Here is a 13,154-nt window from a genome sequence, read left to right on the forward strand (position 1 = left end):
TTTTTTCTGTCTACTCATTCTGAGCGTTATCTACAAACTACTCTCCTTTTCCTCTAACAGTGGACACTTACACTTGTATCATTTACTATTTTCCATAATTCACAGAAGAAATCTGTTTGGATGGAAACTACAACATCTACCATTTTGCACTCTTTAGCTATTCCTGATTTTAAATCCCATGACTAACTCAACTTGAAAAATACTATCACCAAAAAGAGCTTATTATTTCTCCTTCAGTCTGTACAAAATGAACTAAAGAAACAAGCCTAAAGAATGGAGAAATATCTAGTTCACTATAGGTAAGACGACAGAAAATAAGCAAGAAAACACAGTAACATCCCCAAAAGTATTCGAAAGAACATAACATCATTATGGATACAATTTTAAGAATTCCAAAAAATGTTTGAACAGTCAGCATCAATGGACTAAGCAGATAGCCTCTCAGGACAGACAGGTTTGCAAATGAAAAATGACAATACAGGCTGGGCACAGTGGCTCATGCCTGTAATCCCAAAACTTTGGGAGGTCGAGGCAGGCAGATCATGAAGTAAGGAGTTCGAGACCAGCCTGACCAACAAAGTGAAACCCAATCTCTACTAAAAATACAAATTAGTTGGGCGTGGTGGTGAGCACCTGTAATCCCAGCTACTTAGGAGGCTGAGGCAGGAGAATTGCTTGAACCCAGGAGGCAGAGGTTGCAGCGGGCCAAGATCGCGCCACTGCATCCAGCCTGGGCGACAGAGTGAAGTACCATCTCAAAAAAAAAAAAAAAATTACAATACATCGTGACATTAAAACTTGCAAGTACTCAAGAAAATGTTAAGCATTAGAACTAAAGTTTAAACGATGAGTAGTTTTCTTGGCCAAAAGGAAGGATTCCAAAGGATCTCTACCATAAAGCCTTTCTTTAATAGAAAAACCAGCTCTTAACTTCTGATTCAAATTTGAAGCTAATTGCCTCAACAACTTTCTTTTTAAGGATCAGGATAATTCATTTCTAATGTGGCTTCTTATTGACCAAAATATATTCATTTTCATATGACAAAAAGTAAAAAAAAAAAAAACAAACTTAGATTAACAAAATTATAAGATATAGGTCAAACCACTTACCATCCATTTAAAATCATTATTTCCCCTCAGAAAATTGGGGTATCATTTTATATTACAAGAAGCCATGTATGAAAGCATTTTTAATTTCCTGATCATTCATACTTACTTTAAAAGGTTATTCTTGCAGATGGCCAGTTCTAGAAAAACTTATGGTGATTACAAACTGTTAATATGGTCCAACTTTAGAAATGAAACATTTTACACTTGGGTTTTGTTAGCTATAGTTTTCAAAAGCAGAAGCTAAAATTTTCCAGTAATTATGATAACAGTAGATCCAACGATCCCAGTTTCAAACAGAATTTTTTCCTACCTTCACACCAACTGCAACCTCAGTGACAATTCTGCAAAGAAAAAATAAATAGTTTCAACTTCTTGTTATTCTTCTAATCACTCTTTGGCTCTACAACTTTTTAGGATAGTTCATCATTCATGAATCTTCCAGCCACTCACACACAGATGGGGAAATAAAATACCACAGATGGTCAGTGACTTACCTGTACTGTTATCAATCTGGTTTTCTAAAAGTAACTTTCAAACCTGAGGCAAAAATTCAGTAACCTCATGGTATCTTCTGACAACATATTCAATAGCCAAAAGAACAAAACCCAAAACACTATGCCATTTCCACAATGCCAATACACTGAGATTAATAATTTAACGCTTAAACTCTTTAGTAGTTTCCATAGGAACCAGGAATCAGGAAACATGAATTCTGGTGCAAGTTTTGACATCAATTGCCGTGTTGACCTGGGGGGAAAACTGAAATTCTCTGGATCTGTTTCATCTGGAAAATAATCTTAAGGTAACATCTAGGACGATTTGAATTCTGTAAAACTGTGTTAACTTTTATAAAATCTTCTTTATAACATCTTTTAAAAAACACCAAACTCTAGGCGCTTAACCAAATTTTTGATTCTTCAAATACTCACTGATTTTAATAAATGTATTTGCTAAATGATATTATGTTTACACTCCCAAAAGAGCTGCATACTGCTATATTTTCGACCTTAAGCCTGCCCCCTTTCTAACGATGATTTAAATTACTGAGTCTTTTCAGGTGTGAAGCGTGTCAGAGAGACATTGGTCCCTACCATTTCACAGTCTTGCCTCTCACCTCCCTCAGCATTCTGTTTTCACTCAGGTTCGCAAAGATGTAGCATGGTTCTGGGTTTTTGTAGTCATTTTTCCAGAAACTGACCAAAGTAGCTAAAGAGATAGCCCTGTGTTGACTATCTGCTCTTGTTTCTGCCATTGCTGTTGGCCTTTGCCCATGTGACTGATGTCGGCCTCAAACACTTCGCTTTTTAGATGATTTAATTTCTGGGCCCTTTTGCCAAGCCTTGAATGTCTTCAGTCCCCACAAAAAAGCATTTTTCCTCCCTCCCGCCCCCACTACCAGACTCAAATGAAAACAAAGGAGTATGACATCTGCCCTCCCCCTTCCTCCCGCCGCCGCACGCCCTCCCCCCTTCCCCAGCGGCTCCCACTAGGCTTTCCCCGGAGCTCCCGCCACCGGCATCTCTCCCGACCACGGCGGGCCGGGCGAGGCCGGAGAGGCTGCGGACGGCTGGGGTCCACAAGGGGTGGCTCTCTTCTCTTCCCCTAGAGGTTCCCCCACTCCAAAGGCCTGTCTTTGCCCATCCCACTCGCTCTCACAGGCACCGCTAACCCAAGGGTCGGGTCCCAGGGTACGGATCGAAATGGCTCCTAGAGGGGGCAGGGACGGACCGGCGAGACGTTATGGGGTTCCCACCCCATCCCCCGCCGCCAAGCCGGTGCCCGCTCCCACTCCGGGATCCTCACCCCCGCCATCGCCCCAGTGCCTCCCCAGCCTCCAAGCCCGCTTTCTTCTCATTTTCTCGACCAAAGCCCGCCGGGGGAAGCAAAGGGAGGGGTGTGTGCGATGGGGCGGGGGTTGGGTAACGGCAGCCCAGCCCTGGGAGGGGCCGCGGGAGGGTTTCTCCCCGGCCCGGGATAGGGCCGAAGGACGGTCCAACTCCTCTCTCACACACACCTTCTCGCCGGCCCGATTACATACCCGTCCATTGCCGAACCGGACAAAGCTTCGCTCACAAGAACCGAGCCACGCAGCCAGCGAGCCACACAAGCGGCGAGAAAATGGCGGCTGGGGCCCGACGGAAATTGCCGAAGGTGCCGAGGCGCACGGGGCAGCGCGCGGCAGCGGCGGCGGCGGAAAGAGCCGAGCGCGCCGGCGCCCGGCAGCGGGAGGCGAGCGGCGGGGCGCAGGGACTAGGGGGAGTGGGCGCCGCCGCCGACGCCTCCTCCGCGCCTCCGCGCGCCTTCCTCCCTCCGCCCTCCGCCTGCCGCCCTCTGGAACCTGGCCTGCTGCTGCAGACAGCGGCGTTCTGGTTTCCACTCCTTGGGGGGCGTGGGTGGGACACCTCCCAACAGCCCTCCACACTATCTCTTCCCTGACTGCAGGACGGCCCCTAAGCAGCCTCCACTTTTCACTTCACGCCAAGTACCAGCTTGGCTACCGTCAACCTATGCGGCCCAAGGAAAAAACGTTGGATAGCTTTTCTCCTAAGCCATCTTTTATTTGCAGACTGGCTCCGGCCTCTAAAACAAAAATCTTTACCCCACTGAGCAAGACCACTTGGTAACAACAGTACTTTCTCAAGCAAGTAGAACTCCTCAGACTGAAATATAAGGCTTTTGCTTCAAGACCTGTAGTACCAAGCCACGTGGAGGAAAATGTGATCCTCACTTCGGTTGGTGATTAGTGTGCAACTGTAGAAAATATTCACGATACCCGAGGTGGAAATAGACACAAATGGAGCGATGTGTTAAAATGCTACGATAGTTGGAGTTTAACATTTGGAGGCATGAAAGGGAAAGTGGAGATGGGAGTGGGAGCAACTGAGTCTTCAGATTGTTTAGAGAAGGTAGAAGCATTAAAATGGGCTATGCAAATTGACTCCCTTTGCTATATCTTACGGTCTCAATTTTTACTTGATACTATAGTGGACATTTTACTTTAAAGTGTTTTTACCAGAGGCTCAACAAAATTGGGAGAGGCACCTACTTCTTGAAAATCTGCTCAGTGAGTAACGACTTTGCCAGTACCTATCCTTCTCCTGCACCCTTCACCTCCACCCCCAACACACACAAGCACAAAGGCACTTATAATTCTGAAAAATGACAAATACTCCCTGTGTCCCTCCAGTTACTCTCAATACTCTGGGTTTTTCCATATCTTCTTCAGGCAAAGCGCTTATCCTTTACTAATTGGAATTTCACTATACTAAATTATAGTCTATATAATTCTTAAAATACATATATATTTTTGAGTTTCGCTCTTGTTGCCTGGGCTGGAGTGCAATGTCGCGATCTCGGCTAACCGCAACTTCCGCCTCCTGAGGCCGGTCTCGAACTCCGGACCTCAGGTGATCCGCCCTCCTCGGCCTCCCAAAGTGCTAGGGATTACAGCTGTGAGCCACCGCGCCCGGCAGTAAATAATATTACTTTTAAATTGGATAGACCCTTAAAGAGCATTTGTCCAAACACTTTGCTATAGAACTCTTCAAAGCACCCACATTTTTACAAATTATTGATTTGCCTATGGGATTGTCAAAAAAAAAAAAAAAGACCAGGAGCGGTGGCTCACTCCTGTAATGCCAGCACTTTGGGAGGCTGAGGCAAGTGGATCACCTGAGGTTGGGAGTTCAAGACCAGCCTGACCAAAATGGAGAAACCACGTTTCTACTAAAAATACAAAATTAGCCAGGGTGGTGGTGCATGCCTGTAATCCCAGCTACTCGGGAGGCTGAGGCAGGAGAATCGCTTGAACCCAGGAGGCGGAGGTTGCGGTGAGCCGAGATAGTGCCATTGCACTCCAGCCTGGGCAACAAGAGTGAAACTCCGCCTCAAGAAAGAAAACACACACACACACACGTCAAATTTCCTACAATAACCCCCTTCACCTTAAACCTTAAAATAAAGGATCTGTTATTGGTGCCATTAATAATCACTTTTCATATTGTGGTTTCGTACATGTGTTTTCACTCAACACTTAAATATGCAAGCTTCCAAAGGGCAGGAACTATGGTATTAATTCTCGGTATTACTCACATTCGCTTGATCAATATTGATTGATTGGTTCTCACTTTACCTTAGCAAAGACAAACCATTCTATGAGGAGGGAAGCTTGTCCTTAGGCAGCAGAAGAAATTACAGTGTTCACAAAAACACATTTTTCTTTATTTTTTTCCTAATACAGTACAAAACCACAAACATACAATAGTTAATCTCCTTGCTTATTTAAGCTAACACTTTCTTGAAAAAATGCAAGGTGGCCGCGCGCGGTGGCTCAAGCCCGTAATCCCAGCACTTTGGGAGGCCGAGACGGGCGGATCATGAGGTCAGGAGATCGAGACCGTCCTGGCTAACACGGTGAAACCCCGTCTCTACTAAAAAATACAAAAAAACTAGCCGGGCGAAGTGGCGGGCGCCTGTAGTCCCAGCTACTCGGGAGGCTGAGGCAGGAGAATGGCATGAACCCGGGAGGCGGAGCTTGCAGTAAGCCGAGATCGTGCCACTGCACTCCAGCCTGGGCGACAGCACGAGACTCCGTCTCAAAAAAAAAAAGAAAAAGAAAAAAGAAAAGAAAAAATGCAAGGTAATTTACAAGTCAACGCACATAAAGTACTAGATTAAGACATGAAGTGAAATAAGAATAAAACAAGAGGGCAAAGCATAGCATGAGTCAGGAATGAGGCTAATGCAACAGTGTACGCAAAAGCATATTCATTAAAGCCTGTGTTCAGATTTGAGCTCTTTCATTTAATACCTGTGTGACATTAGGCACGTTCATTAACCTCTCCAGGAAACTTTCCTTTGCTGAATATAGGATTAAAAATAGGGCCTTTGGGCCAGGCGCGGTGACTTAGGTATGTAATCACAGCACTTTGCGAGACCAAGGCGGGCAGATCACGAGGTCAGGAGATTGAGACCATCCTGGCCAACATGGTGAAACCCCGTCTCCACTAAATATACAAAAATTAGCCGGGCGTAGTGAAATGTGCCTGTAATCCCAGCTACTCAGGAGGCTGAGGCAGGAGAATAGCTTGAACCAGGGAGTCGGAGGTTGCAGTGAGCCAAGATAGCGCCACTGCACTCCAGCCTGGCGACAGAGCAAGACTCCATCTCAAAAGAAAAAAAAAAAGGAAATAGGGCCTTCATCCTAGATGACTGTGAAGTAAATACCTTAACAGATGTAAGGCACCTCCCTAGATCAGTTAAAAACTTACAGTAAATACTTAGCAAAAAGGGTTATCATCATGCTTATTATTTTTGTTATTACTGTTATTCATTTGAGAAGGAACAGACCACAAATTTGTAGCTTAGATTGTAACAGCCAACAATATTCATAAAAATAAATCTATATAGAGATTTTCACAAAGGTTGTTAAACATGTCACTAAAGTAATAAGATTGGCTAGTATCTACAGGAATAAATCTGGGAAAATGTCATAGATAAATTTCTAAAGCCCTATCCAAATCTAAATCTGTATGATTTTATGAGTTAACCATGGGGTAGATTATTAATCTCAACATTAGCAGATGGCCAGCCTTTGTAATATATGACAAAATTCTATTAGTGTTTATGAATTCCTAACAAAATAAGGCAATAAAAAGTGAAGTGTCTGTACAGTATTATTTTCATACCCATATCTTTTTTCAGTATAACTATTTGTTCTTTCCCATCTGAATGGTAAATGTTTTGACCTTTTATAGAGATTTACACTTATGTGAACGATGATTAAATTTCAGCGTATGCTAGGCCAAAATAAGGACTAATATTTATTCAATAAAAATAGGAAGTAGAATCTGGTTCGTAATGTTCTGATTTTATTCTTAGCCCCACCTCTTGACTGCTTATACTACCAAAGACATCATTTAAATTTTTCATCCTGTAGTTTCTTCATTTGAGAAGAAGGAATAATAATAGGATCAATTAGATAATATTTTACTTTTGAATAGGTGATCAAAATACAAAATAGAGGAGAACACACTCAAAAGACGTGAAATCATATACAACATTTCCAGAAAAGACAAATATGTAGAGATAGAAAGTGAAGAAGTGGTCGCCTAGAGCTGGGAGTGGGAATGGGGAATAACTGTAAATGGGCACAAATTTCTCTTCAGGATGATGGAAATGTTTGAAAACCAGATTGTGGAGATGATGGTACAACTCTGTAAATATATTAAAATTCATTGAATTAAACATTTAATACTGATAAATTTCAGAGGATGTAAATTATATATCAATAAAGCTGCTGTATAGCTACTGACCTGGAGCTTCTTTCACTAATATATAGTTCTCTTCTATATTTGATCTCTGGTTTCCTGGATCCCATATCTTCTTTCTTGATATATTCCCTCACTGGGAATATATCCAATTCTCTTCTGGAGTCTTCCAGAAGGTTCCAGAAAAAAAAAAATCCATAGGAAACTTTTTTTAATATTTTGCATATTTAGAGATATGTTTTATTCTACTTTCACATGTTATTGATAGTTTGGAAAGGAATGCTTTTTTCTCAGTACTGTGCCTGTAAACTTTGTGCTATATCTGCTTGGAGGTGGTGTCAAAAAAATAAAAAGCATATACTTTTCACTCGTGCTCTCCAGCTACTGAGTTCTATGTTCCAGAGGCAAACTATCTTACCAGTTAATTACATACTTTTTAAGAGATGTTCAAAGACATATATTGATTACATATATAGTTTTTCTTTTGATTCAAAATTGGTAACTATTATGCACACTATTCTGTAACATATTTTCAACTTTAAAAATTTACATCTTAGAGATATTTCCTTATCAGTATGTTTAGAGCTGCCTCATCATTTATACACACCTGCATAATACGCCACTGAATAACTAAATCATGATTTATTTATTTTGATCATATTGATGAACATTTAGGTTGCCTCCAATCTTGCTATTTACACACAATTCTGCAATGAATATCCTTGTCTCTAAGATGTTCCCTGCATGTGTGAATATGTCTTCTGGATAAACACTATAAATAAAAATTACTAGATAGGGTTTTTTTTTTTTAAATTTTAAAAGGCTGCCAAGTTGCCTAAATGGGTGTAAAATATTAGCAATTCCTACCATTTAAAAAGGGAAGTGTACTTATTTCTTTAATATATAAGGAGTTCCTACAAATAAAAAATCAAAAGTCAACAATCAAATAGAAAAATAGATAAGCATATAAATAGATTATGACATATTACAGAGAAGTAAAAACAAATATGCTCAGCCTCATTTTAAAGGAATTCAAGGTGAAACTGTACTAAGATACTTTTTTCACTTGTCAACACCCCTTCTAGGCAGACTAGCACAAAGCTTCTGAGTGCAGTACTGGGAAAAAGTATTCCTTTCCAAACTATCAGTAACATATGAAAATAGAATAAACATAACTCTAGATACACAAAATGTCAAAATTTTGTTTTCTATGGCTTTTTTTTATTTGGAATATTCTGGAAGATGTATTTCCCAATGAGGGTAATGTATCAGGAAAGAAGATGTTGAACCCAGGAAACCAGAGATCCACTATAGAAGAGAAGAAAATTGTATGTTGGTGAAAGAAGCTCCAATAGCTCTGCATTAGTCCTATGATTACAATGAAATATGAGACCAGAAGGCTCAAGGAAAGACATCTCTAAGAAAAACATGTAACTTTTATAGATAAAATATAGTATGTCTGTATATGTTTAGCGGGGGTTTGTGGTGCTATTGGCAAGCTTAGGGAAAGCATTAATCAAAAACACATGAAATATGTTTTAAATTAACTACAGAATAAGGAAAAGTTGTAAAGAAATATAATTACAGCATACTCTGTGGCTCGGTTTGTAAAAGTAATTCCATCTTCATAATAATATAAGCACTGAATACTAACAAAATTAAGATTATGAAACAATTTTGTCAGAGAAGGAAGAGAAATATGGATGTGCACATATGTGCATGTGGTAGGGTTATAAACTCTCATCTTCAAAAGTTGGAAGTCAATAGAATATGTCTAGAATTAACAGGTGAGAAAATGGCACATGAGCATATTTTTCAGAAGTATGGAGGTAAATATCATGATGATTAGGGAGAATTGAAAGTAGCTGCTTCTGGGGCATGGCACCACAGGATGAGAAATAAGGAGATAGAAAAGTATACTTTTGAGTTTTGTTTTTGTTGTAAGCCAGAAATAAAATTTGAAGCCCCTCCCCTCCAACGGAATGGACTCCTCCTCTTGGCCAATGGCATTCCAGAGTTAACCCAAAACAGGAGTTCAGGCCCTGATGGGCATGGGTGGCCTCACTGTATCCTCTAGTCTTCAGAATCAAGGAACTGACCAGCATTAACATTAAAACAGAGATCTTAACACAATGTATTCTCTCTGAAACCTGCTACCTGGAAGCTTCATCTGCATAATAAAAACGTTGGTTTCCACAAGCCCTTATCTTAAACCAGACACTCCCTTCTATTGATTCCAGGTCTATAGATAAACTCTTTCAACTAATTGCCAATCATCAAATCTTTGAATCCACCTATGATCTGGAAGCCCCCGCTTTGGGTTGTCCTACCTTTTCAGTTAGAACATGTACAAATTGTCTCCCTGAAACATGTAAAACCAAGCTGTAGCCTGACCACATTGGGCACATGTTCTCAGAACCTCCTGAGGCTGTCATAGACATGTCCTTAACCTTGGCAAAATAAACTTCTAAATTGATTGAAACCTGTCTCAGATACTTTTGGTTTAAAAATGTCACAGTAAATCTTCCAGAACTATTTACTTTTTAAGCTATGTGCATGTGTTACTTTGATAAAAATAAATTTTACATTAAAAAAGAGAAGGAATTAGATGGCAGTGAGAAAAGGACTGTTTTAGCACAAACATTGCCTCTTTTGTATTCAGCAATAGTGACTGCTTATCTCCATGTTTACTGAAAAAAGCTCAGCATAGCTGGCTGTCCTTCCTATATTGCGCACATAATAAAGATTATTCTTGGAAGAGAACACAATAGTTTGAGTGGATCAGCAGTTTTTAGAATGATCATACATAAAGACCTAAACTAGGGGAGAAAATGAGAAAAGTAAAGAAAAATACACAGAAAAGTTAAAGATGGGAAAAAAATGCTAAATACAAAGGAAACAACATCATTTTGCTTGTAATATTACCAACTATGAAATACAAAAATCTTATAAAATCCACATCATAATGTATGTGGCCTTATGCAAACAGCCACATGGGTGAAAACAAAGAAAGTGATTTGCAAATAAAAGCACTATAGTTGAGCCGGGCATGGTGGCTCAGGCCTGTGATCCCAGCACTTTGGAAGGCTGAGGTGGTGGATCGCCTGAGGTCAGGAGTTCTAGACCAGCCTGACCAACATAGTGAAACCCTGTCTCTACTAAAAATATAAAAAATAAGCTGGGTGTGGTGGCGGGTGCCTGTAATCCCAGCTACTAGGGAGGCTGAGGCAGGAGAATCACTTGAACCCAGGAGGTGGAGGTTGCAGTGAGCCGAGATCATGCCATTGCACTCCAGCCGCCTGGGCAACAAGAGTGAAACTCGGTCTCAAAAAAAAGAAAAAAGTACTGTAATTTAAGTCAACATACAAGTTTTAAGCTCATACCTGGAATGAAAAACACTTCAAAACTAAATTCTTTGAAAACGTCACGAAGAAAGGAACTTTGAAACAATGAAACAAATGAAATAACAAATGAAAGCCATCAGCCTTTTCAAAATCTTTTAATATTTCTAAAGTTTTCAAAGTAGTTTTAATTCTTAACAGTAGCAATGAAGAACTAAGAAATGAAGCTGAAAATAGTTCCAGTTTTGTTGTCTCTTAATTGTTTTGCAATAGATGTCTCTGTTGAAGGATTGTCACTTCAGACTATGATCCCCTCACCCCATAATCATTTTCAATTGTAGAAATTGTCTCACGTGCCCGTGTGAAGAGACCACCAAACAGGCTTTGTGTGAGCAACATGGCTGCAACATGGCTGTTTATTTCACCTGGGTGCAAGCGAGCTGAGTCTGAAAAGAGAGTCAGCAAAGTGTGGTGAATTATCATTAGTTCTCATAGGTTTTGGGACAGGCGGTGGAGTTAAGAGCAATGTTTTGGGGGCAGGGGGTGGATCTCACAAAGTACATTCTCAAGGGTGGGGAGAATTACAAAGAACCTTCTTAAGGGTGGGGGAGATTATAAAGAACCTTCTTCAGGATGGGGGACATTACAAAGTACACTGATCAGTTAGGTTGGGGCAGAAATAAATCACAATGGTGGAATGTCATCAGTTAAGGCTATTTTTACTTCTTTTGTGGATCTTCAGTTGCTTCAGGCCATCTGGATGTATACACGCAGGTCACAGGGGATATGATGGCTTAGCTTGGGCTCAGAGGCCTGACAAAAATAAAGTATCCTTTTAAGGAAGGGGAAGGGAATATGATTTTGTTGTTACTTAATATTTGCAGTGAAGTATGTTTACCAAATTTGCAAATGACAAATATATTGGGAAGACAGAATCAGCATTCCAAATGATATTGAAAGGAGTATAAAATGAATATAAATGGAAAGTCTCTCATAGGTTACAAAAATCGAGCTACACTGTTCATAAAAGCAAAGACATAGAGTCAACCTAAATGCCCATCAACTATAGACCGGTTAAAGACAATGTGGTACATATACACTATAGAACATTATGCAGCCATAAGAAAGAATGAGATCATGTCCTTTGCGGGGACAGCTGGAGGAAATTATCCTTAGCATATTAACATAGGAACAGAAAACCAAATAATGCATGTTTTCACTTAGAAGTGGGAGCTAAATAATGAAAATATGAATACATAGAGAGGAACAACACACACTAGGGCCTTAAGGAGAGTGGAGAGTGGAAGGAGGGAGAGGGTCAGGAAAAATAACTAATGGGTGCCAAGCTTAGTACCTGGGTAATGACATAATCTGTACAACAAATCCCCATGACACAAGTTTACCTATGTAACAACCTGCACTTGTACTCTTGAACTTAAAATAAAAGTTAAAAACAGAACAAAAACAACACACACAAAAAATCACAAACCAGTAAGTATGCTCAATTTTCTATAACATCAAACAACTTTTGTTATTTCCCATTTTTATAATGTATATGAATTATTTCTTGAGATTGTAGTGGTCCAGTCATAGCATTTCTATTCATTTATCCATTACATAATTAATTCATTAATTCAGTCAGTACTTACTGAGCACTTACTGTATGTCAGATACTGTTCCAAGCACTAAGGATACAACAGTAAACCAGATGTAAAAAAGTCCTTCTCTCATAACCTTACATTGTAGTGGAAGAAATAAACTATGTGCAAGTAGACAAATTAAATGGTTTTGAGGATGGTAAGAGTTTTGAAGGAAATACAACAGATTAAAAAAATAGAGTAGCTGAGTGAGGGTACTGTTTTACAAAGGTGGTTAGAGAAGGATGTTACAGCTCTGAACAACAGAAAGGATTAATTTAAAAAAAAAAAAAATTGAATGAACTGGTAGAGAGAGACAGTATACTACTGTGGATATATACGCCCATTCCTAATTCTGGCTTTTAGGAATCCTCCTGTTCACTTAACCTAACTTGCCAACTAGAAATCCATTGATGTACACAGTGGCCGTATTGCTTTAGTTTTTTATTTTCATTTCTAATTGACAAATAAAAATTTTATGTATTTACAGTATTTAAAAAAAAAAAAGCAAGCTGCATAAATACTTACCATATAAGGAGATGTGTGGCTTGATAACAGTCCCTGTAAAGAAATCATGAGGCATTGACCCAAAGCAATTACAATCTTAGGTTTTGTTAATGAAGTAAGTATTCAGTTAAGGTTCTCACAGTTTCATCGTGTTCTACTCAATTTTGCGCACATATTATGTTGAGTTAGAATAAATATGAAAAAAAAATTCTCCTTATACTAGGATGATTAGGGCGGGCATTCTTAGTGTTCATTCTGTGCTCTTGATGTGGAGTAGGCATGCAAGTTGG

At 39.9% G+C, this 13,154-nt stretch overlaps 1 protein-coding gene across 7 annotated transcripts in view; it reads right to left on the bottom strand.

Moving 5' to 3' along the window:
- The window catches only part of PTBP2 (polypyrimidine tract binding protein 2), a 93,460-nt gene extending 89,788 nt beyond the window's left edge, over positions 1-3,672 (bottom strand). For 5 of the 7 annotated variants that reach the window (XM_011991480.1, XM_011991479.1, XM_011991478.1 and 2 more), the window contains exons 1-2: positions 3,149-3,672; positions 1,421-1,451 (exon numbers count right to left, since the gene is read on the bottom strand). Coding sequence is in view for 6 of the 7 variants with exons in the window: in XM_011991479.1 (XP_011846869.1) it covers positions 1,421-1,451; positions 3,149-3,156 (39 nt within the window). In the remaining variant the exon portion in view is untranslated. Of the gene's footprint in view, positions 1-1,420; positions 1,452-3,124 lie in introns of all 7 variants that reach the window. The other 2 variants (XM_011991475.1, XM_011991474.1) reach the window with 2 other exon arrangements.
- Between the last annotated feature and the right edge of the window lie 9,482 nt (positions 3,673-13,154).

This window comes from Mandrillus leucophaeus, unplaced genomic scaffold (assembly GCF_000951045.1).
Source record: "Mandrillus leucophaeus isolate KB7577 unplaced genomic scaffold, Mleu.le_1.0 Scaffold397, whole genome shotgun sequence".
Taxonomy (NCBI): Eukaryota; Metazoa; Chordata; class Mammalia; order Primates; family Cercopithecidae; genus Mandrillus; species Mandrillus leucophaeus.